This window comes from Marmota monax, unplaced genomic scaffold (genome assembly GCF_021218885.2).
Source record: "Marmota monax isolate L192 unplaced genomic scaffold, Marmota_monax_Labrador192_F-V1.1 WCK01_AAM20220418_F8-fsc00657, whole genome shotgun sequence".
NCBI classification, from domain to species: domain Eukaryota; kingdom Metazoa; phylum Chordata; class Mammalia; order Rodentia; family Sciuridae; genus Marmota; species Marmota monax.
The window spans coordinates 142453-167622 of record NW_026694448.1 but is presented as its reverse complement, the minus strand read 5'-3'; the positions used below and the strand labels follow the sequence as shown (position 1 = coordinate 167622).

General features: G+C 54.7%; 1 protein-coding gene across 3 annotated transcripts in view; it reads right to left on the bottom strand.

Annotated features, from left to right (window-relative positions):
* Positions 1-2172: 2172 nt before the first annotated feature.
* LOC124075496 (MAL-like protein) overlaps positions 2173-25170 on the bottom strand; it is a 78798-nt gene continuing 55800 nt past the window's right edge. For 2 of the 3 annotated variants that reach the window (XM_058571153.1, XM_046418937.2), the window contains 3 exons: positions 6566-6733; positions 4869-4991; positions 2173-3026 (listed from right to left, as the gene is read on the bottom strand). In XM_058571153.1, the coding sequence (XP_058427136.1) occupies positions 2964-3026; positions 4869-4991; positions 6566-6733 (354 nt within the window). In that variant the 3' untranslated portion in view covers positions 2173-2963. The remainder of the gene's footprint in view (positions 3027-4868; positions 4992-6565; positions 6734-25170) is intronic. The other variant, XM_058571154.1, reaches the window with a different exon arrangement.

Genomic DNA, 25170 nt, shown 5'->3' with positions numbered 1-25170 from the left:
GGGGACCTGGGGTCTTGGGCCAGCTCTGTGGTCAGCCTCTGTGGCTGGCATGGTCTTTGCAGGATCTGTCCACAGTGCTGGGGCTGGACTGAGAGCTGAGGTTGGCAGAGCCAGGGGTGAGTGTGCCGGGCACTGGGGGTGGGTAGAAAAGGACAAAACATCCAAAAGCCCTCCCGTGCCCTTGAACTCTGGCTTTCCTGGGAGGGCAAGGTGCACACGGGGCAGTCCTGGTGCAGAGGCACTCTGGTGATGATTTGGGGTTTTTCACATAGACTTGTGAGCCAGGGCCTGTGTGTTCCCCGGAAGGGGGACCCTGGTCCAGCGATGCTCAGTGGTAAGGGCCTGGGCAGGACCTAGGAGGTTGTAAGGAGTATCTGGGAGGCAAGTTCAGGGGAAACAGACTGGATTACCAGGCAGGAGGCTCATGGTGTGTGCTCTCAGGAGCAAGGGCTGTGGGAGAGAGAGGGCAGAGAAGCGGGGCTGGGAGATGGTTCCTGAGTGGACTCAGGAGCTCTGGAGCTGGGGTGTTCCTCTGAGACAAGGGGAGCTGTTTTTCTGTTCTTTTTTTCTTGGTACTGCAGATTTGACAACCCAGGGGTGCTTAACCATTGAGCCACATCCCCAGACTTTTTTAATCTATATTTTATTTAGAGACAGGGTCTCTCTGAGTTGTTTGGGGCCTCGCTAAGTTGCTGAGGCTGGCTTTGAACTCACGATCCTCCTGCCCCAGCCTCCCCAGCTGCTGGGATTACTGGTGTGCTCCACCATGCCTGGCTGGGAGCTGGTTTTTCTATCTTCACTCTGGTCAGTTGGAGGAAGACGTTTCCTGGAGGCTCGTGACCCTGGGTAAGGCAGCCCCAGAGGCCAGCACCCAACACAGACACATCCGTCAGGGGCACTGATTGTCATAGGTGTGGAGACTTCAAAACCACACATTTTGTTTATTAGTTTCTTTTGTGGTGCTGGGGAGTTGAACCCGGGGCCTAAGACCACATGATTAACTGACAACCCAGAGCTCGGGGACGGTGGGAAGACGGTGTGACTGGGGTGGGGGGGCATTCCTAAATTGTGCTGTGATTCTAGGCCAGAGATTTCCCCCTCTTTTGGACTAGTGGGTGAGATGAGGAACAAAAGGTGGAGAGACACTGGGTCTGGCGTTGAGGAAGGCTGGAGCCAAGGGCTTGACGGGGCTGCTGCTTAGATGTGAAATGTGAAAGGTTTCTCATGCCTGCAATGAGGGTGTCTGAGGTGGGTCTCAGTAGTGTTGGTGACAGTAATGGGGAGAGCTGGAGGATGAGGGAGTAGGGATGGCGCTGGGGGGCGCTGGGGTATGGCAGCCAAGTCAGGGCAGAGGTGGGTGGAGGGCCAGAGATGCCCCACCTGGCTCCATCCCAGGGAAATGCAGCCCCAGGCTCCGGAGCACAGTACAATGCATGGTCTTGGGTCAGTGGGACTCAGACAGGCAGGCAGAGCCAAGGAGCTGGTTGAGGGGCCAGGACAGTGCTGAGTGGCCCTCTAGGGAATGCAGACTCTAGCTGTGGGTGCAGAAACCAGCGCGCTTCCTGGACGCCCCTGGCAGGTGAGTTAGAATGAAAGGCATCTAGGTGGGGCCTGGACTCGCCCCAGGTATTTAGTCAGTGACTCTGATCACACACATGCCCCCATGGGAGACAGAGGAATTTACAATCCCATCCTGCACCTGTGCACAGAGATGAGCCCCACACAGTGCATCCAGGGTCCGCTCAGTCAGTGAAAATTCCTGGTAGCTGAATTTCAGCATGGAGTGGTCCAGCATCTCCATGGAAACATCATGCACACACACCCTCTCACCCCTGAGCTGCTAGAAAGTGATGGGCAGGTGCTGTGTCATGAATCAGGCCTGGATGGAGGCATAGGCAGCATCAGAAATGACTGGCAGAGGGACAGAGAGGTGGGGGGGGGGGCAGGGAACAAGGGGAGGGTCATCAGACTGGGTGCCAATCAAGCAGCTCAGCTTGGGAGAAGGAGAAATCCGCTGATGCTCCCGCCTCCCACCGGTTGAGTAAGGGGATGACTGGGAGGTCAAGACTTAAACCCCCTAAGGAGCGGTTTTGGTGAAAATTTTCAGTGGACCCAAGAAAAGACAACTGGGGCCAGCTGCCCGCAGGAGGAACACAACCAACTTCATCCATATTAACTGAACAAAAGGTCTTTATTTGCACATGGCCACTAGGCACATAGTGAGCAGTGACCATCCCAGATAGCTGCCTGCCAACAAAGTGAGAGATCTGTGGTGGCTTTTCCAGACACCAGGGCAATGACAAAGTGACCAGGAGACAGAGATGGGGTTTTCACCTCTGTAGCTCCTGAAGACCACGCCTACCCAGGTGGAAAGACTGACACACGACGTCAAGCCCCAGACCCGTCAGGACAAGATCCGTTCACAGAATAATTTATTCGTTTCAAAGCGACAGTGGGCAGTTACTGGGCTGTGCGGACATCCTGCCTGGATCGGGGAGGAGGGCAGCCCCTCCGGGGGAGAAACACCACTGGAGCACAGCTCCCTTTAGAAAAGCATTTGCTCTGAAGCCATCTGCTTTAAAGCACCTTGGTTTGACCTTTCCGTGTGCACAGGGCCAGCTTTCCTTGGAACACGGCCCAGGAATGCGAGGGCCTTCCAGGTTGCGTATCTGGGGGTGCTGCAGGCCCCGCCCCCCCCAGGGGGCCTCTCAAGGGTGAGGGTGTCCGTGTTCATTGTCCAGAAGGGCTGGGTTCAAGGTCAGATCATTCCAAAGACAGTTACTTTCCCAGGAAAAAGGAAACAGCTTTCTCATGTTCCTCAGAGAGGGATGGCGTCCAGACACATGCCAAAATGGGCCTCCTCGCCCCGAAGGGGACACGGTGTGATGATTCCACATTGGCTTCCGGGGAACTTGTGTCTCGTCCAGATGGCGAAGCTGAATCCTGCGCTGGGGGCCGGCGCCCTAGTGGTAATAGATGCTGAAGGCGTGGAGGATGTACAGCAGCGTGGTGATGAAGGCAAAGAACTGGAGAGGGCCAGGACCAGGCCGTTAGAGGGCCGGTGCCAGCGCCCCCTCCAGCCCAGGAGGCCCCAAGCCCAGACCCTCCTCAGTGACCCCCCCACCCGGGAGCAGCCACCCCGGCCAGCTAGCTGGATCCTGGAGACTCTCCGTCCCTGGGCCTCCCTAGGGCCACACTCTCCTGGTGTCCTGCTCTGAGTGTCTCCATCTCCACCCTCAGGAGGGGCCTTGCCACCTGGCCATCCAGCTGGCTCTCCTCCCGCTCAACTGTGGCCCTGGGCACTGTCTCCTTGCCCCCTGCAGCCCTGCACCTGTGGGCCCTGGTGGCCTCCGCATTCACACTTGCTGGCCCACAACTGCTCTGAATGCCTCGGTGCCCCAGCTCTTAATGGCCCAGCCTGAACTGCTGGCCTTTCCTCACAAGCCCCACAAGCTCGGTCGGCCCCCGAATCTCACCTGGTATGGTGACCTGTGCCTCCAAATCCCTGGCCACCACCACGGCCAAAGCCAGGGCAGAGTCTGCAGGTCTCCCTGCCTGGCTGGCTCTTGGCACCGGCTCCTGTCTCAGCCGCGTCATCCCTCCCGAGGACTCCCCATGCCTCTACTTGGCTCCTGTTACTCTGCTCCCAGATAATCCCCCACAACAGGGAAGCGCAACAGCTTCAGACCGTGCTTGGAACCACAGTGGCTTTGCTCCCCTCTCAGGCAGAGGCCATCGCCACGACGGCCGGGCGCTGGCCTCGTCCCTCATGCCCGGCTGTCCTCACTCACACATTCAGCAGTCTCTGGAGCACCTGCTCTAGGTCGGGCACAACTATGGCTGTCACAGTGAACAGGATGCCGGATGGCTCCTGCCGCCCAGAGCTTACACTGTAGCAGCAGGAAGCGGAAAGCAGGCAGGACATACAGGCACTGGGGACAGCACCCCAAATGTGCCCTTCCTCCTGGCATAGCCCTGTGATCCAGGGGAGCTGCCAGGTGGACCCAGTTCTCCTCAGCCTTTCACCCCTGGACAGGGTCCAGCAGCACTGGCTCCACCTTGGAAGTTCCCTCGGGGACAAGGAATGTCATTGTGCGCTCCGGCCACGCGGGGGCACCATTCCACAGAGAGAGGGGAGTTGAGGTGCCTGGGACCAGGGAGGCCCCCAGCGCCAGATGCCCAGGGTCCTGCTCAGCCCAAGTTTGGTGGGACCACCTTGCCTGGGCTTTGGTCTGCCAACAATGCCACCCCATGGACTTTGGTTACTGAAACAAATGGACATGGGGACAACTTAGCTGTGCCAGGGACTCTGGCTTCATTTCAGAGCAATGGGGGGCATGGAGGTGTTCAGGGGGGAGAAACGATTCAATCTGCACTTTGGGAAAATAAATTCTGCATACTGTGGCGGATGTGACAGGCAGCGAGCGAGGCTGACCAGGATGGACAGAAGCCAGAGAAGGCCTGGAGCCTGGGCATGCGTGTTCTCTCTCTCTCTCTCTCTCTCACACACACACACACACACACACACACACCCCTCCTGCAGCTGGAGAGCTCAGGGTTGTCTGACACACGTGGGGCAGATTGAAACCTCTCACAAAAATGCCCTCCAGTTGGGTGCGGTGGCACATGCCTCTCAACCCAGCAGCTCAGGAGCCTGAGGCAGGAGGACCGCAAGTTCAAAGCCAGCCCCAGCAATCTGTGGGCCCTAAGCAACTCAGTGAGACCAAGTCTCAAAATAAAAAATTAAAAGGGCTGGAGACGTGACTCAGTGGTTACTCACCCTGAGTTCAATCCCAGTACCCCCCCCAAAAAAAAAGCCCTCCCGCTGTGGGTGTCCTGCCCCTGCCCGGCTGGCCCGGCCCACTCACCGAGGCGGTAGTGTTGATGAAGTAGTTTTTCAGGTCCGAGGACTCAGAAACGATGGTGGCGTGCGCCTGCAGGACAGCAGCGCTCATGTACAGGATGCCCGTGGTCCCGTGGTACAGGCTGTCCTGGGAACGCAGAGCAGAGGCCACCGCCACCGTCATTTGGGCAGGCACCTTCCTCTCTTGTGACACAGCAGGGAAGAGCGAGGAAAGGGGTGAGGTCCCCCACCCCCAACTCCTGCTGCTTCTCTGCAGAGTTTCTAATAAGATATTTTTGTACCAAATAATGGTGGAGCAGTGACAGCAGTGCAGGTCCCAGGCCCGCGGGCGCTCGCCCAGGGCCTGCTCGGCACCGGGAGTGTTTCTCGCCAACATCGCCAACCACCAGGGAGGCTCGCCTGCACTCAGTGTTGGTCTCATTTTGAGGAGATGGAAGCTCAAGGTTAAGGCCAATGACGGACTGGTCAGCCAGGTCTGAACAGAGGCTGGTTAACTCCCGGCTTTGAACCACTGGCACTGTGCTGGGCACAGAGGGATCACTGCCACCTGTCAAAGCCGTCCATGCCAACTTCCAGCCTACAGTCAACTCAGTGAAGAGAGCAGAAAGTCAGATCACACCCGGAGAAGCACACACACAGATCCAAAATAGGGTCCCCCGGGGAGGACAGTGGACCTCCTCTCTCCTAGAGGTCACGGGCAGGGCCAGATTTAGTCAGTCTAGATCCGAAAACACCCAAGAAACTTAACAACTAAGGCCCACAAGGCCCCTTGTGAGGATCCAGCTCAAACAAGCCAAGTGCAAAAAGACATTCCAGAAATAACTGGGAGATCTGAAGGTGACCTTGGTCTTAATACACCGAGTTGTTGTTGACTTGGTGTGTGGAAGCTGGTGAGAAAGTCTGTGTATGTTTGGGGGGATCCAGACATGTGTGGAATAGCATGACAGTTAGGCTGAAAGTGCTTTAAAATTCTACAGGGAAAATAAAAAGTGGGAACACAGCCAGCGTGGTGGAATCTTGGTAATTCTGGAATCTGGGCTGTGAGGGTCCCAGTGTAATTCTCTATTCTTTTGTCTATGTTTTCAACTGCTCAACACAGAGCACTTCCAAATAGTTAACAAGATAATGTGACAACGTGAAAAATCAACGATGCTGTATCAAATGCAAGCATCCACCCCGATGCTGCTTGCTCAGTGTGATTCGAATGCATGTCCATTTTGCACAAATCCATGTGGCACATGAAAGGATGAGCTGATCAGTAAGTGTGACAAGCTCTTTTTTCCCCCTACTAGCACTTTATTCAACACTGCTGCCATGATTTATTTTACCATGAGTCAAATTGAGGAAAAATACATCGGAATATTGCTTCTGTTTTGTGGATTTGTTTATAAAGAGGCAGAGCCTCTCTCTGCTGCCCAAGCTGGCCTGAAGCCCTGGACTCAAGCCATCCTCTGAGTAGCCTGATGGAGGCTGCGCGGCTGCACCCAGCTCCCAGATAGTCTTAATTCCAGGAGGTGCAGACATTGCTAGCAGGGAAGGTGGCGGAGGGAAGACAGGAAAGCACCAGCCTTAGCTCAATAAGGGTCCAGCCCAGGCAGGGCCTCTGATCCCAGCTCTCTGGTTCTCCCTCCCCAGCCAGAAGGGCCCGTTGTGCCCACAGCTCCCAGGACACCAGTCCAGGGCACCAACCCTGATCCTTACCAGCACTCTCCAGGACTCAAATTTTTTGTAAAATCCAAACAAGTAAGACAGCAGGAACATCAGGGTGATGAGAAAGGAGGTCAGGGAGACGTACATCACCCATCCTTGAAGCAGCGGGTTGGCTACGTGGGTGGCCGCTACCAGGATCCAGACCCAGCACCCAAATGCCTGTAAGAGAAAAGTGCGATGTGAGGGACGTCGCACCGTGTGGGGTGACATGTGCCTTCAGAGGGCATTTCTTTTCTCCTGTCTCTGGTCAAAAGCTCCATTGAAGCTGGAAGGACCCAGGAGGGAACAGGGAGGAAAGGTGGCCTTTCTGAGCCATGGTCAAGTTGGATCCTGTTAGAAGAGTCAAGGGGCTGACCCAGAGGTTGCAAAAGGAGGGGCTTCCCACCAAGTCCAGCTGTACCTTTTGAGCTCAAGCAGTGTTGGCATGTTCAGTTTTTAAATATTCTGAATAAGTCGCCAACATTTAAACAATATTTTTCACATGAAAAAAAAATCTAGATTTTGGATATTTCTTGAGAAATATATGGTTTTGGCCACAGCATACCCATTTCTCAGGCTAGAATGTGTTGTGATTGTCTCTTGAAAAAGGTCCTGAAGTCCCTAGTGGACCACATCCCCCTCCCCACCAACCCGATGCCATCTTCTAGACTCGCCCTGTTGCTCACCTACATGGTGGCGTAGCCCTCTCCTTCCACGGCTCCTGCCCCCCACTGAATGCCTGCCTGACCCTGGGGGCACATGATTTGAAGCCCTAGGTCATAGCAGCTGATGCCCTGGGGCCCACCCCCAGTTGGGTGATAGGGTTCCAGTTTGATGGCCTCTGCGTTCTGCCCCGAGATTTGATGTGTCTTTGGTAGATTTGGTGCCTTTACCTCTCCCTGTCCTTTCTGGGCTCAGCTTTTGTTTGCTTTTAGGCTAGGATGGCCCCTGTGTTGGTAGCCAGGGCAGGAACTCAGTGTCCAGCTAGAGGCTTGGGGGAGAAGGTCAGCCAGACACGAGGTTCCCTTGCCCTTTGTCTCCTGCTTTCTCAGCCCTTCCCCTTCCCCTGCTTAGGATGTCACTGCAGCCTCCTCTGGTGTCCTGATCTTGGTCCTGTTTAATCTGTACTTTTAAACACCACACTGGCTGGTGATATCATCTCACCTCTGCCCACTTCTCCCTGTGGCCTTCAGCCCCATGCCTGCACCTGCCCATCAGATGTCTCTATGTGGAAGTCCCTCTGCAGGGCTGACTCTGCACTTGCCTGCTCTTGAGAATGTCCATTAAAGTTTGCACCCTGTACCTTGCTTGCCCTACCCCAAGCCTGGACCTGCCCCTCAAACTCCTCACATCCAACAGGTACAAAGTCTGAACTCATGCCACTCCCAAATTCCTTCAGAACCCACTTAGCATGACTCATCTGGGAGAGAGAATAACAGGATTTAGCCTGAAGGAACAGAGGTTCCTGGAGAAAATGGCTATTTATTACAGCTCATCGTGGGCACACAGCACTTATCTTTAATAAAGCAATAAAATGTTTTTGAAAAAGAATAAGAGCCTGTCAACTGTGAGATCACTGGAAATGTGTGATGATGGCAGAAAGGAAGGGAAGGGACTCAAAGGTGACTCTCGAATACGTGGTTTGGAGGAATCACATGACCAGATTTTAAAACTTTCTGTAAAGCTGCAATAATCTGAAGAGTTGTGAATGCATGTGATTCTCAGGAGAATTTCTCAGGAGACAGCTCATCTCCTTCCCTAGTTCTGTTCCCGAGTTCACATAAATTTTAGAATCGGCTTTTTAGTATCTGTAATATATCTTTGATGAGATTTTTAATGTTAAATCCATAGATGAGTTTGCAGAGAACTGACATCTTTACTGTCTCGTCTTCCAATCCATGAACATGGTATGTCTCTCCAATTATGAATATATTCTTTGACTTCTTTTATAATGTTTTGCAGCTTTTAGCATATAGTTGCTACACATTTTGTTATTATTTATGCCTAATTATTTTATTGGGGGGGGGGCTCTTGTAAGTACTTTTACTTTTTAAAATTATTCGACTAGAGAGAAATACAATTGATTTTTAGCACAATGACATTATTTCCTGCAACTTGCTAAGCTTATTTATTAGTTCAAAGATGGTTTTTGTTGTTGCAGTTTGTCAGATTTCTTGGAGCTTTTAATGTGTCTCTTTAGGTTTTAATGTTAATGATTATTAGTGAGGTAGAGTGTATGTTTATGTATTTGTTGGCCATTTATATTTCCTCTTCTGAAAAATTTTAATTGATTCTATTGATCATAATTTTTTTTAACCTTACAGGAACTCTTCCCAGTAATGTAGGTATTATTGATTATTATACATGTTTCAGATAAAATTTGCTAGCATGTATCTCATATATTTTATGATGACTTTTGGTGAACTAATCCCTTCATTTCAATGCAATTGAATATGTCAATCTTTTCCTTTATAGATCATGCTCTGCCACAAGTTTCAGAAATTCCTCCCTACTCTGGGTCATGGAGATATTCTTGCATCTCAACCTTTTCTCCTAGGATCATTTTCTTTCTTCCTCAAGTACATGTTAGTGGTCTCTTTAGTGAAGGTAACTTGTTAATCTTCAGTTTGATTAGTTGTAAAATAGCCTTAATTTTCCCCTGAAAATTATCTCCTCTCTTATGTCCACCATGTTCTACACTTTCCCATATAATTCTATTGTTTTCTGGCTTCCATTGTTGGGGTCAAGAGGTCAGCTCAGGTGAACTGTTGCTGTTTGTAGGTATCTGTCGTTGACATCTGGCCACTTTGGGGGTCTTCTCTCTGGCTGGTGTTCTGCAGTTCATGCACTAGTGATACAGTGTGTGGAGATAGGAATATCTTTGTACTACTCCTGCTTGATATTAATTTTACATTCACTATACAAACATTTAATCACCTTGTCCTTGGTAGCTGGATTCTGCAGTCTGTGGTTTCCATTGATTTTTATTACTCTACACTTGTCTGCCCCTATATTTAGTGAATTCTGATTGGCGGTTCATGTCTGTGGCAGTCACTCAGTTCTGAATAATACTCTTAGAGAAATTCTGGGCAAACAATTTCACTCATTTTGTCTAGCTCAACAGAAAGACACACATTTCAGGCTCTGCTTTTCATAACACCCCTGGCTTTCTGGACTAGCAGTTCTTAACTTACAACTAGCCAAAGGATAGCTCCAGATATGTCACCCTGTCCTCCCCCTGCCATTGTCTTAGCAGGAAAGACACTTTTGCAATTATAGAGAATTTATAGGCTTTAAGGAGAGAACAGGAAGGGGAAGTAAGAAGTCAGTATAGAATAAGAAGTGGACACGGGCAGGGATCTCTATGCAAGGAGTACGCGTACAGCTCTAATAGGGCTGGGAAACAGCTCCAGAATCCTGGCCATTCCTTAAAATGCCAGTTCTCTGGGCAAATTCCCCCAGGCCCTAATAGTCAATCTCCAGATGAATTTTGGAAAATGGGAGCAGGTCTTGGGGCTGCCTGTGGCTGGGTGGGCTGACTTATCCTTAGCAGGGGGGTCTTGAGGGATGGGAGCTCTGTTCTTGAGATCCCCTGAACGGGGCTCTCCCACGTTGCTCCCTGTGACAGGTGCTGCTGATGCTGGTACTGCAGGGAGGTGCCAGGAGTCAGCTTTAGGCCACCTGCCAAGTGTGGTGCAAGAATGTGGCTCCCATGGCCAACACCCAGCCATGGTGACAATTAGAGGGAATGCCACCTAGGACTTGTAGGACCAGTGGCTGCACCAGGACTTGTAGGATTTTAGACTCACATGGGACCAGCAGAGAAAGGTTGGTATCATTCACAGATGTCTACCTGGTGCCCAGCACAGGGCCTGCAGAGTCATGGGGTGAGAGGTGCTGACGTGTCCCCCTTGGCATGAGTCTGTAGTAACTTCAAGACCACCTCTCAGTCCCCAGGTACTTCACAGGTGATGAAATGCCTGCCCACTCGGGCCACCGCCAACTCTAATTCCCTTAGAGAGACCACAGACCCCTTCCACTGCTGACCACCAACTCACCTGTGCCAGGCTTGGGAGTCGGCCAGGATGGCTCAGTCCCTCTGTCCCTGTCAGGGCCTGAGAAGGAGTCCCTGACCCTCTCAAGCCATCAGAGGCTGCCTTGGCCAGCCTAATCCTCACCCGTTTGTGAGGAGGAGAGGGAAGGGGTGTGTGCAGAAGCTGGATATGGGGGAGGACACTTGTGTCCCCAAGCCAGATTCCACACCTCAAGGACAGGGCCTAGACATTCCTAGGATGTGCCCCAGGTTGGCCTACTGGGAGAATTAAAGGCCTAGGTGGGAATCTCCCACCCGCAGCACCAGAGGGCCCACCCTGGACTCCCCACTTTGGGTCCCTGCTGTGTTTTGGGGATCCCAGGTCCCACCTTTTACTCTTACACAAGCCAAAGCCCCCCAAACATTTGAAAACCCACTCAAAATGTGTGGGAATCTTTTGAAGTGGCTCTGCTGTTGTGTAATCAGTGGAATCAGAGAAATGCTATTGCTTTTCATTTCCACGCCCCTCTACCTTCTAAACTGTGGCCTGGACCAGGGCCAGGGAGCGACTCCAGGTGAATTAAACCCAGTGGAATTTGTTGGCTCATTTCTGCTTCAAGTCCCGTAGGTCGGATCTTTATAGGTTGAGAACTCGGAATATTTGTTTATGCTTTTTTTTTAAAGAAACTCATATTTAACTTTTCAAATCTTCCTGGAAGCCTCAATGGCCCTTCCATTTAAGTCTTCATTGTGTATTTCCCAAGAGCAGGAGATTTTTTTCGGTGGTTGGGGCTGGCCCTCGAAGTGGAGGACTATTTCACCACAGTTAGACATCCGTCTACGACACTTGTGTTTCAAGTTCAGCCTTGGCTGGGGCTTTTTCTTATAAAGCTCACTTGTGTGTTCACTTGCTGAAAGTCTAACTCGAGGTCTGAAAGGATCATTGGGGTAGGAGGGAGCACAGTCACAGATCTGATCACTTATTCATAGGGAACAGCTCCCTCCTGTTTAGAAATCTGGTTAAAGAATACAAGATTTGGGTTAATGACATCCAGCCGGGAGAAGGGGCTGGTTGCAGATCTGGGTGGGGGCTGAGCCTGGCCACTTATCACACAGTAAGACCCCACAGGCTCCTGGGGTCAGATCAGAAGGACCCAGCAGGCTCCTGCTGGCCAAGGAGGGGACAATTTGACCTTCAAATAGGGACAGCAGCTACAATGGACTGGAATGATCACCTAGGCTGAAATCCATGACGTTCAAATGATACTTAATACACTTTCTTTGGTCACTTTTGGAGGACGTTTATTGTTTTAAAAGCTGCTTAATAAAGAAATCAAACAAAAGCATGGCACAGAGGCAAGGTGTTTCTAAAATATGTGGGGGCTGGCTGTGAGGCTGGTGGTGGAGTCCTGGCCTAGCATGTGCTAGACCCTGGGTTCCATCCCCAGCACGGAAAAACAAAACGAGAATCCCGTGGACACCTGAGAAGGTATTCAGGGCAGCACGGTGAGTCCTGCTACTCCCCAGAATTCTCTGGGGACCTCAAGAAGCCCCAGGAGACTGTGGGAACTGGTAAGAGAGGCTGCACCCTTGACCACTCCCCAAGAAGGTGCAGCCCATCCCAAAGCCCCAAGTCTGTTCCTCTGCTGGCACCTCCGCCCACTCTGACGCCCGCCCACCCACGCCCTCCCTTCTTTCTTGGAATTCCAGCTCTGCCTGCTGCACAGGTTACGTGACAGATCTGGGCCTCTGTGTCCATCAAAAGGCCAAAGGGATCTGTGGGCTCCCGTCCCACCTGGCTCTCTGTGACAGTTCTCATCTGAGAGTCGGGTAATGACTGTTGGCTGTGGCAGCCGGAATCATCTGAAATGGCACAGAGGACAGGAGGGATGTCCTGTGAGAAAGATCCAGAGAAGGGAATGTCCAAACCGGTCTCTTTAGAGGGTGAAAAGTTCACTTCTGGAAGGAAGGCTGGGAGACGAATCGCAGGACGGATGAGTCAGTATTAAGGGGGCACAGACCCTCCCGAGGAGCTGAGGAACACGTTAGCCACCCAGAAAACACACCTGCACACAGACATGATTTTTGCCTCCAAATTTGAGAACTCATACACTCCCGATATCCATACAATTGAAGTCCTGCCACTAATAGGTCAGGTAAGGGTGCTGTCCACTGCCAACGCTGGCTCTCCCCCACCCCCCCGCCCACAGTAATACTGATCAAAACATTAAGTTGGCACCTAATGCTCCCTTCAGTAACTTGGCCTTTTGGAATCTGCCCTGCAAGTGATGCATGTGAACAGACACACCGTGGTCCTTCCATCTTGGAGGCTGCAGGAGAGCAAGGACATGATGACCTCCACAGCCAGCCGATGGGACGGGTTAGCTCGGTTATGTCTACACGGCAGAACACCGGCAGCCTTCAGAAAGCGTAGGCAGGCTCTTTGAATCCCCAACCTGAACACAAGTCCAGGAGTTCTCAAAGGCAGAGGCCAGCATGCCCAGTGCACTAGGATTCATGCAGAAGAAAAGAGCGTGCGTGTGCGCGTGCACGTGTGCATTTGGGTCCATGCACATTGTCTGGGACGCACAGAATATTTCTGGACTGAGACCCAGAAGGAGGAAACCGGGCTGGACGACGGAAACTCACTAAAGACTTGGAACCGGAAGAGATGCACCTGAGGGAGAAGGGATTTGCCCACGCGGCAGAGTAGCCGCAGCCACCTGGGTAGCGAGGGGTCCGCGCTGGCCAGGCTGCCATGGGGAGGGGGGATTATTTCACACCCTGAGAGGGTCCAGAGGACGCTCGCTGGGTGAGGGCCCCAGGGGAGGGCCAGCGGGTGGGAAGGACGCTGCAGTCTCAGACCTGCCGGGCGGGGACTCCAGCTGTGGCGGGGGGCGTGGCTTCAGGGTGAGACAGAAGCCAGAGCCCCAGGTGGGGACCCGGCAGGTTTTTCTGCATCGCGGGCGGAGGTGTCTCCGCAGGGCGGGTCTCATCGCCACTACCCTCTCCTTCCCTTCGCTGGTAGCAGCCGACCCCAGCTCCTAGCTGAGCCTCGGAAACCTCAGGCTGGAGGGAAAAGTCAACTCCAGACAGGTGAGGAGCCCTGCGCGGTGGCGCACGCCTGTAATCCCCGCGGCTCGGGAGGCTGAGGCGGGAGGATCACGAGTTCAAAGCCAGCCTCAGCAACGGCAAGGCGCTAAGCAGCTCAGTGAGACCCTGACTCTAAATAAAATACAAAAAGGGCTGGGGATGTGGCTCAGTGGTCAAGAGCCCCTGGGCTCAATCCCTAGTAACCCCCGCCCCCCCAAAAAAAAGACAGGTGAGGTCCTTGAAGTCAGCAGGCCCCTGGGACCCCTGACCTCCAGGGAGGAAAGGGCTCCACAAGGGAGTGGTCAGCATTGCACACTGAGGGAACCCCAGCTTCCGCAAGGTTCTCTGTGGCTTTGTGGAGTGTCAAGATGAAGGATGTCAGGCATTCAGGTGCAGGCAGATAAGGTGCTGCGTCTATTGTACACCTGCCCTTCTTTTAAAAATCGTGTCCCCATAATGAAATTCCCCATCTTAGCCGTTTTGTAAACGCTCAGTTCAGAGGCATCTTGCTCTGTCCAGCCAGGAGCGCCTCCATTTTGCAAAACAGAAACTCTGTTCCCCTGGATACAAACTCCCTCCCCTCCCCTGGGCACTCAACACCAGCACTCTACTTTCTGCCTCTGCGACTTTGGCTGCTCCAGGCACCCCGCAGAGATGGAATCACGTAGACTCCGCCCTTCCGTGACTGCTGGATTTCACCCAGCATGATGTCTTCAAGATCCTCCATGTTGGAGCACGTGTCAGAACTTCCTTTTTAAGGCTGAATAATATTCCTTTGTGTGTGTGTGCGTGTGTGTGTTTTCCAGATGTTCTCCAACTCACAATGGTGCAACTTACAGATTTTCATATTTGTGAGCAAATTCTGTAGAATTCGCACTTCCAAGTTTGCATTTCGAACTTTTCCTGGGCTAGTGCTGTGTGGTGTGATATTCTCCCTTGATGCCGGGCAGTGGCCTGAACTGTAGCTCCCAGTCAGCCCCAGATCAGAGGAAAAAACTGATACTCTGCAGTGTGCTGGGTGACTGAGTCCGGATGAGGGGCGGTTAGGTGTATCCAGTGTGTTTCCTCCCTCCCTCCCTTCCTTCCTTCCTCCTGTACCAGGGGTTGAACCCAGAGGTGTTTAACCACTGAGCCACATTCCCAGCCCTTTTTACTTTTTATTTTGTTACAGGGTCTCACCAAGTTGCTTAGGGCCTTGCTAAATTGCTGAGGCTGGCCTCAAACTTGCTATCCTCCTACCTCAGCCTCCCCAGTCACTGTGCCACTCCGCGTTGCTCCAGTATATTTTTGACTCCACTATTTCAACTTACAGTGGGGTTTTCAGGGCATGGCCCTGTGGTGAGCCCAGAGGCATCTGCAGAACCTGTGCTTATCCATTCCTCTGCGCACTACTGGCTAGTGTGAACAGTGCTGCTATGAACACAGGTGTGCAAATAGACATACTTTGATGCACACCTTTTAAAAGGGAAAACCAAGATAAGCCCATTGTGGACTGTTCCCATGTCACTGGAGAGTGACAGCTCCTTCCAACAGATGTGCCCCTGCAGTAGCCATGGGGCTGGAGTGGACGCTGGGGAGTTTGCGCTGTCCAATCAAAATGCCCCCCTGACTCTGGGCACTTTAGTGGCCAGAATTATTCTTTAACTAGACTTTAAATTGACTGTATAAATAATGTCAACAGCAATGAGAGTTTTCACTGTGCCACGTCCTCCACAGGCGCAGTCCTGAGACAGACATTATTTTAATAAAGCTGTAAATCACGGAGCACATACCTTGTATATTATACTTTTTACATCTTCCTATCTTACTGGACGGTTTAACTGTTGGCTCTTGTTGGCAGCAGTTCTGTTCTTTAAAGTCCCTGTGGACACTGGGTTTGCAGAGACTGAACACTTGCTCCAGGGGAAACAGTAACCAGCATCTGGGAGCCTCTGGTCCCACTTTCCTGCCACCTAGTTATTCTATAATCTTGTTTCTGGTTAGAGGCACTTTACGTAATATGCCCTGTTGGGTTATAGCACTGAGCACGTGGCCACAGTGCTTAACGTGGACTGAGCGAGTCTTACCATGTGCATTTCTGACATGCCAGCCTGTCCCTTACCTTAGGGACAAGAGAGGCGCTTTGGCACTACACTGGGTGCATCTTAAACAGCAAAATCCCTCCAATGCACAAAACCAAGAACAATGGAGCAGTAAAAGGATGGAGAAGAGGACGTGCATTTGCAGAGTGGGCACTGAGACCAGGGAGGACACTGCCGGGCAGATCTCAGCCGGGAGCGCACAGCCAGCCCTCAGCGTGGCTTGTGGGGAACTCGCTTCTCACGGCTCTGCAGGTCCGTGAATGGCTGTAGAGGCCCAGTCTTAACCTGGTGGTAACAAATACAGTCAGCAAGTGTGTGGCTTCGAAAACAGGCTGCAGGGGTGACAAGGCCCCCTTACTGTCAACGTCCAAGCTACTGTCTCCAGTGATGAGACCTTCACCACGCAGGGTCCACCTGCAGGGTGAGTTGGTGGCCAGTGTTCCTGTGACAGGGGACGGGACAGCCAGACACTTGTTAAGTCCCCTGGGCTTATTGGTGGCAAGCATGGGCAGGGAGGGGGCATAGAGGTCTCTTTCCAGCAAGGCTCAGCGCAGCCTCTGGCTGGGGACATTGTGTGACTTAGTCCTGGCCAACAAGATGCCAAGGGAATTCTGCGGGGGACTCCCAGGTAAGGTTACCTGTGCCTAAGGGGACACCAGGCCCATGGTCACCTTTCTTGCCCTGGCCATTGCTGTGTGTGGGTGAAGCCTGGAGCCATGGACTGGGGAGGACAGGCCAGTGGCCAATGGCCGTGGGCCTCTGAAAAATCCGCCCACTGAGCTCCAGACTTCCCGGGACCTCAGTCCATTCTCCTGTGTTAAAGCCGGACTCAGCCAGCAACGGCCCAGCCAGAGGACGCTGAAGACCACCCCGAATGGGAGGTTGCCCACGTCATCCACGCCCCTGGCCCCCTCTGAGGTCACTTCCCTGGTGACCAAGACTCCCAGGCCAAACGCGGACCAGAACCTCACCCTCCAGCCCAGCCGCCTGCCCAGAGAAAGCTGGGGCAGCTCTGGGCCCCCTGGGCCTCTGCCAGTGGCCCCCACCCTGGGGCTGCCAACCAGTGCGCAAGACTCATCTGAGGGTCACGACTCATCTATTAGTGGGTCACCAACAAGAGATGAGACCGACCAGAGTGGAAAGTACAGGAGCGTGTTGTCCATGGGAAGGGAAGTGCCGTTTCCTGAGTCTTTTGTGAACACACGCACACACACGCACATACTCACACACAACATACACAAACGCACGCACACGCACACGCACGCACACGCACACTCACATACACACGCACACACACAACACACACACACGTGTGCGTTACAGGTTGCAATAAAGGGGTATTTCTTTCTGTGGATCGCAGTCCATGTGGGCCCTGACTCCACCCGCCCTGCCCAGCCTGGATGACCCCCTGGGTAGGGCCCACCCAGGCAGGCCACCACAGTGACTGCTGCTGCAGAAGCCCCTCCTGGGGACTGGAATTCAGTGCAGGCTCCGGTTCCAAGTGGCAAGCTGAAGGTCAGGCACCCAGCCAGGCGGAGCAGTCCCACCCAAGGGGGCCGGGTGCTCCTGGGCAGGCCCTGATCACCGCAGGCCCCCTGTGGGCACACAAAGACCCAGCGCTGTTCATAGCCCATGATGCAGGTCCCGTCCCTCCTTGGCAGGGGGGAGGAAACTGTCCTGGGACTGCCCCAAAGGCCCCAGGCCAGGACCCCGAGAGGACCCCAAGACAAGCAGCCTTTTATGGAAGTTCCATGCTCCATAATTTGGGCTGGGACACTTCCAAACACTGAGTCACTCTGTCCTGAGTCACGGGGGGAGAAGTTCCTTTGGCTTCCAGGTTGGCAGGAAATTGCCAGCCCCGTCTGCAGAGGCTCCCGCGAGGGCTAAGTCCTATCCCCGTGGCTCCAGGAACAATAGCCCTGGCCTGAGCTCTGGGGCAATGGATCTTGGAAGGACGAATCACTGAGGCCCAGGAGTGCTCCCAGGCTGGCTGGCCCTGTGCCCAGGAAGCTCGAGGACCTTCCCTGAGTGACCGGCTTCCTCCCTCCTCCTGCGGCTTCCTGCCTCGGCCGCACCCTCCATTTAGCCGCCGGGGCCCAGGTTCACTGACCAAATAGCACAGATTTATAGTGTGACATAAAATAGAATAATAAAAACATTCTTAACTAACCAGAGTGTAAAGGGCTTTTCATTTTTGACTCTTAAAGAAAAAAAAAAGAAAAAGAAAACGCTTTGGGGGAATTAAAAAAAACTTCTGTTCTTGTAGATTTTAGAAAAGTTAGAAATAAAGACCCCCGCCCTCATGGACAGGACTCCCCACCTCCCCAGGACCCCCTCACACTGATTAACTGCACGCCCCTTCACCTGTCCCTGGGGTCCCAGAGGAGCCCTTCTTCCTCCAGGATCCCACAGACAGTGTGACCCGGACCATGTTTCTGCTCTTCCTTAGGGACCAGCTCCCAAGTCCCAGCCTCACCAGGCCCTGGAGGACCGGACCAGACCAACGTCACCTCGTCCAGAAGCCACTCCTGACTGCCAAGCCCCACATCCCCCAGTGACCCTCCTTAGGGTGTGTCTCCACTTTCGTTGTCTTTGCTGCGTCCAGCCTGGACTCCTGAGCTCCTAGAGGCAGGACCGCACCCTGAGGTCTTGGGGTCCCCAGCATCTATCTGGCAGAGAGCCCGGCATAGAACAGGACCAACCCCATGCGCCTGAGAAAGGAGGTGGACGGCAGGCGTGGACACCCCCGCCAGCTGTCAGGAGCCTCACCTTCCTGAGCCAGCTCCGCACAGGGGCACCTTCTGACACCACCGTGGCCCAGCCATGGTCTGAACTTCTGCTAGGAGCCTGGACCGAGGGGGACATGCCCACCACGTCCTGCTCCATCATCTCCCAGTTGGAGGCCTGTTCCCTCGAGAGGGCAGATGGGTTTTCCCGGGAGGACTTTCCTACCTCCCTCTTCCCCATCCCTCCCCGTGCCCTTCATCCTCCTGGGATGCCACCTTGGCCCAGAAATGCACTGTCAGAGAGGGCCACACACAAATAAATACACCCTCGAGGCCCCCGCACCACCAGGGCAGAGAGCACCTGGACTGGGGACCCAGGGACTGTGACCAGGTGGAGGAGAAAGCAGAGCTCAGAGCCACGGTGGCCCGAGGAGGCCCTGAGGTAGGTCAGAAGACGCTGCAGCCCCAGACCCAGGTATCTCCTGGGTCCCACAGATCTGCCCGTCCCTGGGGGACATTCTGCAGGGAAAGCCCCTGGGAATGCTGGAAAGAAGCAGCGCCCGTCCGGAGAGCGGACACTCCTCATCCGGGAGCCCCTGGGGCCCAGCGGGTCAGAATGCAGCCCCTCTGGGGAGCACCCCATCACTTCCTGCAAGCCTGCTGCCTTTTGCCGTGGTCCAGGCGGGCTGGCCTTCCTGCAGTGCAGCTGATTGTCTGCCTGCTGAACGGAGAGGGTGGACTGCTCGGGAAGGGGTGGACGGTCAGGGCAAGCATAGGCCCCGAAGTGCAGCCCTGGGCGGAGGGGCTGGGGTGGGCGCAGGACTCAAGCCCCCTGTGAGCAGCTCCCCGCACAGCTGGGGCCTCCTCAGGGCTTAGGGGGAGGCTGGAGGGAGCCTGGCTGGGAGCAGAGAGGGCCTTCCCACTGCCCTTCCCAGCACGTCGCTATCTCTCCAGCAGCACATCCCTGTGTCCCCTCCCTGGGCTGGCCACTGCCTCATGGCCCACTCCCCAGCGATCCGAACGCAGCCAGGCAAGGCTTCTTAGTGGTTTAAGCACCAGTCACGGTGTCCGTTTTGTTGCCCTAGCTGTGGGTGGACGGTGGCCACTTCATGTGCTCATTACCCTTTCTGCTCTTTGAGCCTCTCAATGGCTCCCAGCAATTCCCCATATTGAATCCCTTCTGCGCAAAGCACCTTTCCGTGGGGTCCCTGCCGCACCATGGTCACAGCACCACTGGTCAGTCTGCCTGGCTCCTCACTGTCCCTCCCATCAGGCCCTGTACTCCACAAGGCAGGGCCGGTCTGGGTTGCCAGATGCCCAGTGCTCGGCAGAGAGCAGTGCTCACTAAATACAGGAGTGTGATATTGGGGGTCGAGGGGACAGCGCCTCTTCCCTGACACCCACACTCAGGCTTGTTCACTCTGGTCCTGGTCTGAACAAGCCAACGTTCCCCTCAATCCAAGCCCCTTCCCCCCTCAGGGGTGTCCTGACCATGCTCTGTCCCTGGAGCCTCTTGGCCGCATGTCTGTCCCCTTCCTTCATCCCCGCCCTGTCTTGAGGACTCTCAGGGTGTCAGTTGCTCCACTCTGCAATGACAGGGTCCACGGCCCACCTTTCCCCCCTTAGCTTCTTGTTCTTGTGTCCCCCAGGGGCAGAGCCCGGTGCGTGAGTGGCAGTTCATCTCAGGAGACCCTTGGTGACTTACCAGAGGCATTTGCTGCCCAGAGGCCCACTCTTCCTAATAGAGGTCTTGTGACCAATGACAATTCAGTCACGGGGACCACCGTTCTGGGGCCCTTACTGGTGAGGCTGACCCTTCCTATAAAACTGTGCAGCTGACTTAGGAGACCACTGTTTCTCTTAATGTCATTCCTCTCATCGTTGAAAGTGAGGCTCCAGAGCATTAAGTGACCTGTCCAGGGTCTCATGGCATCGAAGAAGTGAGGCCAGGCCTGGATCCCCTCAGGAGTGACTCCATTTTACTGACCCCAGATGCACTGGGGGTCTCCCAGTAGGGCTGGGCCTGGTACAGGGAGCCGGGGTGGCCCAGGGGGCTTCTGAGAGGCTCCCATGGCCTCCGCCCCACCTCGTCCAGGGTCCTCCTGCCCCACGCTCCTCTTGGCCCTGGTAATATCCCTTCCTCTCTGTCCTCCCTTCCCTGTCACCTGCTTCCAGGGGCGTCCTTGGGCACCGTTCTGGTGGGGCTCACAGGTACCCTGGTGCGGAGAGCGCTGGCTCCCACGTCCTGCAGGACAATACGGGCGGGGGGCCATGGGGGGGTGCAGGTGGGATGCGGCTGGCGCCCTGAGCAACCCCAGCAGCCCCAGGAGCCGGAGGTGGACTGACAGGCGGAGGGCAGCAGGGAGAGGACTTCCCTTCCAGACACTCAGCATCTAAGGACGTGTCCTAAGGATGGGACGGGGCCTGGGGAGGGGCCTCATGCTTCCTCTAGTCCCACCTCATCACTTTCAGGCCTTGCAGAGTTGGCCTTGGACACCGTGCCAGGCTGCAGCGATTGTCAGACAGGCTCATACACACAGAGTGGAGGAAGCAGGAGGTGGAAATTAAGGTGACCCTGGAGACTTAGGTAAGAATAGGTGAACTTCCCATACTGGGGATTTGAGTAAGACATAAGGATGAACTTCCCAAGCTGGAGGAGTCTGGAAAGAACTTCTAAGAGCACCTTAGCATTTCCCTCTGATGGTCTGCGGGCGAGTGGAGAAGTGGAAATGGAGAGATCTAACAGCAGCGTTCACACATCTCCCCTTTGAACTGGCCGCGTCTCTGGACTCTCCTTCCTGTTTCCTTTTAATTAGGCAAAATCTCATTAAGTCAGCTAGAGTCAGGGTTAAAGTGGTGAGACTTCGCTGGACTCTTATCCATAAAGCACCCTTGGTGGGAGCCACCCCCGGGTGCTCTCAGCTTCTACTTTCCAGCCTTTGAAGAGCTCTGGAGCCAACACCTACCCCGCAGGCCACTGCCTGGTGGCCCATCCATCGCACACAGCTGGCTCTGAGGAGCGAGGTCAGCTGGATGTCACCAGCCTGGGCAGCACAGTGCTGGCAGCAGCTGGTGCCCCCACCCACCCAGGGGAGAGAGGGAAGCCCGGATGGGATGTGCACTCTTATCTTTAAATTCATCATATCAGAGCTTCCTCACCCTTGGAGATTGTTGCCAAATTCTCAGTTTCAAATGAGAAGCCCAAATTCCACAGCACACCGGATAAAACACAAATGTCAGTGGGACACATGCACATGCCTGGCTGGTGGGAATGGAAAATGCAAAAGCTATTTTGCAGCCACCCTGGAAAAAAGCTCCTCAGTTTCTCAATAAAAACCCAGCAGAGCCGGTCACAGTGGCGCACGCCTGTAATCCCAGAGGCGTGGGAGGCTGAGGCAGGAGGATCACAAGTTCGAGGCCAGCCTCAGCAACTTAGCAAGATCCTGTCTAAAAGTTAAAAAAATTTAAAAGACTCGGGATGTAGCTCAGTGGTAAAGCACCGTATGTTCAGTCCCTAGTATCACCACCAACAAAACCCACAACTGTCCCTTACTAGTCCACCCTGCAGTGTCAGTTGCTCCACTCTGTAAAGACAGGGCTCACGGCCCACCTTTCCCCCCTTTAGCTTCTTGTTCTTGTGTCCCCCCCAGGGGCGGAGCCTGGTGCTTGAGTGGCAGCTCATCTCAGGAGACCCTTGGTGACTTACAGGATGCACTTGCTCATTTGCTCTGGGCATTTCCCCCAGAGAGATGGAAATTACATCCACACAAAAGTCTGTACATGAACATTCTGAAGAGCTTTGCTGTTTCTCAGCGGGTGGCTGGTTAAACAGACTCATCCAGTCCCCAACATGGGAGGGGAAGGAGAGCAGGAGAGGACACACCATGTCCTGGGTGGGCATCGAGGGACAGAGCTGAGCGAAGGAGCTGGTCTCAAAAGGCCACACACTGTGTGATCCTGTTTATTTCTACAACTTTTTTGAAATAACAAAATCATAGTGATAGAGTGGTGGTTTCCCGGGGTGCATTCAGGGCGGGGTGAGGGAGGGTGGGATGGCTGGGGTTTGGCTATGGTGAGGGGATTGTCCTTGACCTTGATCCTCATCTGGATTCTGTGACTCACTGCCCGTGAGACACAGGGGTCAAGATCTGCCTTACCAAGGCCAGCTCCCTGGTTTTGACCCCGGATTCTAATCAAAAGAGACTTAACCATAGGGGCTTGTGGGAAGGGTGCAGGAGACGCCCCTGCCCCATCCCGGCAACTGTGAGTTTTAATGTCCAAGACTTGAAAACAAACCTCCTTAGACAGAGATCGGTAGGAGCAGGTGGCAGGGGACCAGAGGTGGGGACTGCAGAGCCCCTTTGGAGTCTGGGTCATCCTAGAATGTCATCCTTAGGAACCACAGAGGGCCAGAGGCTGCCCCTGCCCAGCCAGGAGGACATGTGGCCCTAGGGAAGCCAGTGGGAGCCTCATCTGAGCTCCCGTGGGACAGTGCTGGTGGGCACCACCGGGCTCCGTGTGCAACTGGGCAGGTCCTCAGCTCAGGCTGCTCTTGGGTTCGCAGTGCTGCTCTGTGGACAGGCTGGAGGGAAGGGTGCCTGCAGACACTGCCCACGCCATGTCCTCCCTGGGCTGTCCCCACCTCGGAGGACACTGGGATCCCAGTTATTGGATTTCCCTTTCTCTGTGCGCCTTTGCTGGCCCGAGCCCCAGTTTTACACCCCACTCTCTGGACTCATATCTTTAGAAAGACATATACCTGTCCATGACGCCTTAAGCCCCGAGACCGAACTGGCCACACCCCGAGGCCTGGTGCTGTCACACAGCAGCAGGCGACACCACCAGGCCACCAAGCCAGAGAGGACTTGGGCTGGGCTGAGTCTGCCCTCCCTCCTCATCCCTTCCCGGAGTCCAAGGCACACCCTGCTCTAATTCCGTGCGAGGCACGCTCGTTTAAGGAGCAGAACAAGAGTAGACAACACCCCATTTAACACGCATCTGTGTCTGCATGTGAACACACGCACCATGTGCCTCATCATCACTCCTTCCAGAGAATCAGGGCAGAGCTAGGAGCCATCCAGGTTAAAGGGCACAGGAGACAGGACAGCTCAATGCCATGCGAGACCCTAACCTGGACCCTGCACCAGAAGGAGGACATCGGTGGGGGACGTGAACAAACTCTGAATAGAACAGTGGATAACACAGTATCCATGTCAAGTTCCTGACCATGAGAGCCGCACCAGGGAGTCGGGACCCAGAGGAGGCTGGGTGGAGGGCACGTGGAACCCTCTGCAGGAGCCTCATTCCTCAGGTGCCACTGCAGGAATGGCCGTGGGGGCACGTGGTCAGCCCCGGGCACTTTCCTGACTCAGAAGCTGCATCCGTCCAGCCTCCTGGGCTCTTCCCTCCTGGCGGCTGGAGCTTCTCTGTCCCTCCTCCCAGTCTGAAAATCCAGCCACTCCTCTGAGGTCCAACTCCCAGGGACAGGCCTGGGCCCTGCCCTGAGCTGGCCAGGACAGATAGCCTGGCTGCAGAGAGGAAAGCCCCTGAGTCCCTCCGCAGCAGAAGGGCCCGATGGACTGCTGGCAGGCAGTGGCCCGGCCACCAGTGTCTACAGTGACTGATTGTCAAAAGGCATGCACTCAATAAAAAGTGGTGAAGCCACCACAATCCTGGCAGCCCGTGTCCCAAGGTGAGGGACACACCCAGGCCTTAACCACAGAATTCATACGAGCACTAAGATGTCATCAGTCTGGCCAGATGCCCACGTTCATGCCTGGGGGTGGCGGGCTTGGCAGGAACCTGCCCTTGGGTGGGGTTTCGGCTAGAGTCCCCCCCATGCCGACCTGCCCAGCCTAGCTTCAGGACGTGGATGGCTGCCCTTTAACCAGTTTGCCTGAAGTGCATTTGGTCCGCCCAACCATCCTGGTGCATGGGGAGGGGGCAGGGGACGGGTCAGGTCCAATCTCTGTGGGCGAGTCCACTTTCCATCTTGGCTACGTTCTAAGCAGGAAAGTAAATACCCCCCCCCCCCCCCCCCCCCCCCCACACACGGGAGCTTCAGAAGGATCCAGAAACGCAGAGCCCCTTGGCCCTGGATTGTTGGCCAGGCTCCAGCGGCCCTCAGTGAGAGGGGACAGCAGCCACCTCGGGGACAGGGGGCTCTGGGGAAGCTGTGCACAGGTCTGAGTGCCAGTGCTGTGTCACCATCAGATCCCGGTGTACCCAGGGCATCTGGAGACTGTTTTATGGTGGATTTGTCCCCAGCCTCCTGTGCAGGGCCGCATAAATCAAAGTTCAAGGCGGCTGTCAATCAGCCGGGAAGATATTGGAGGCCCTTGGGAGCCTGGGCCAGACCCCTGCCCGCTTTCTGAGCTTCAGAAAAGCACCCGAGTGGGGAAAAGGAATCACATGGGAAAAGCCCACTGGCAACAGGTCCAGAGGTCCCCGCTAGCCTAGGAGGGGCCGCAAGCGTCCAGCCACCAAGTGACCGCTTGTCCCTCCCGTGCGGGTTTCCCTACGGAGGGAGGGATCCCCGCCAGGCCGCCCAAGCCCAGGGGGCACAGCCTGCCGGGCGCCTGTGGCTCTGCGGGTGCGGAGACCGCGACCACCGCGGCGCCGCCAGGTCCCGGTCCCCGCCAGGTCCCGTCCCCGGGCGACCTCCCGTCGCCTCCCGCGGGTGGC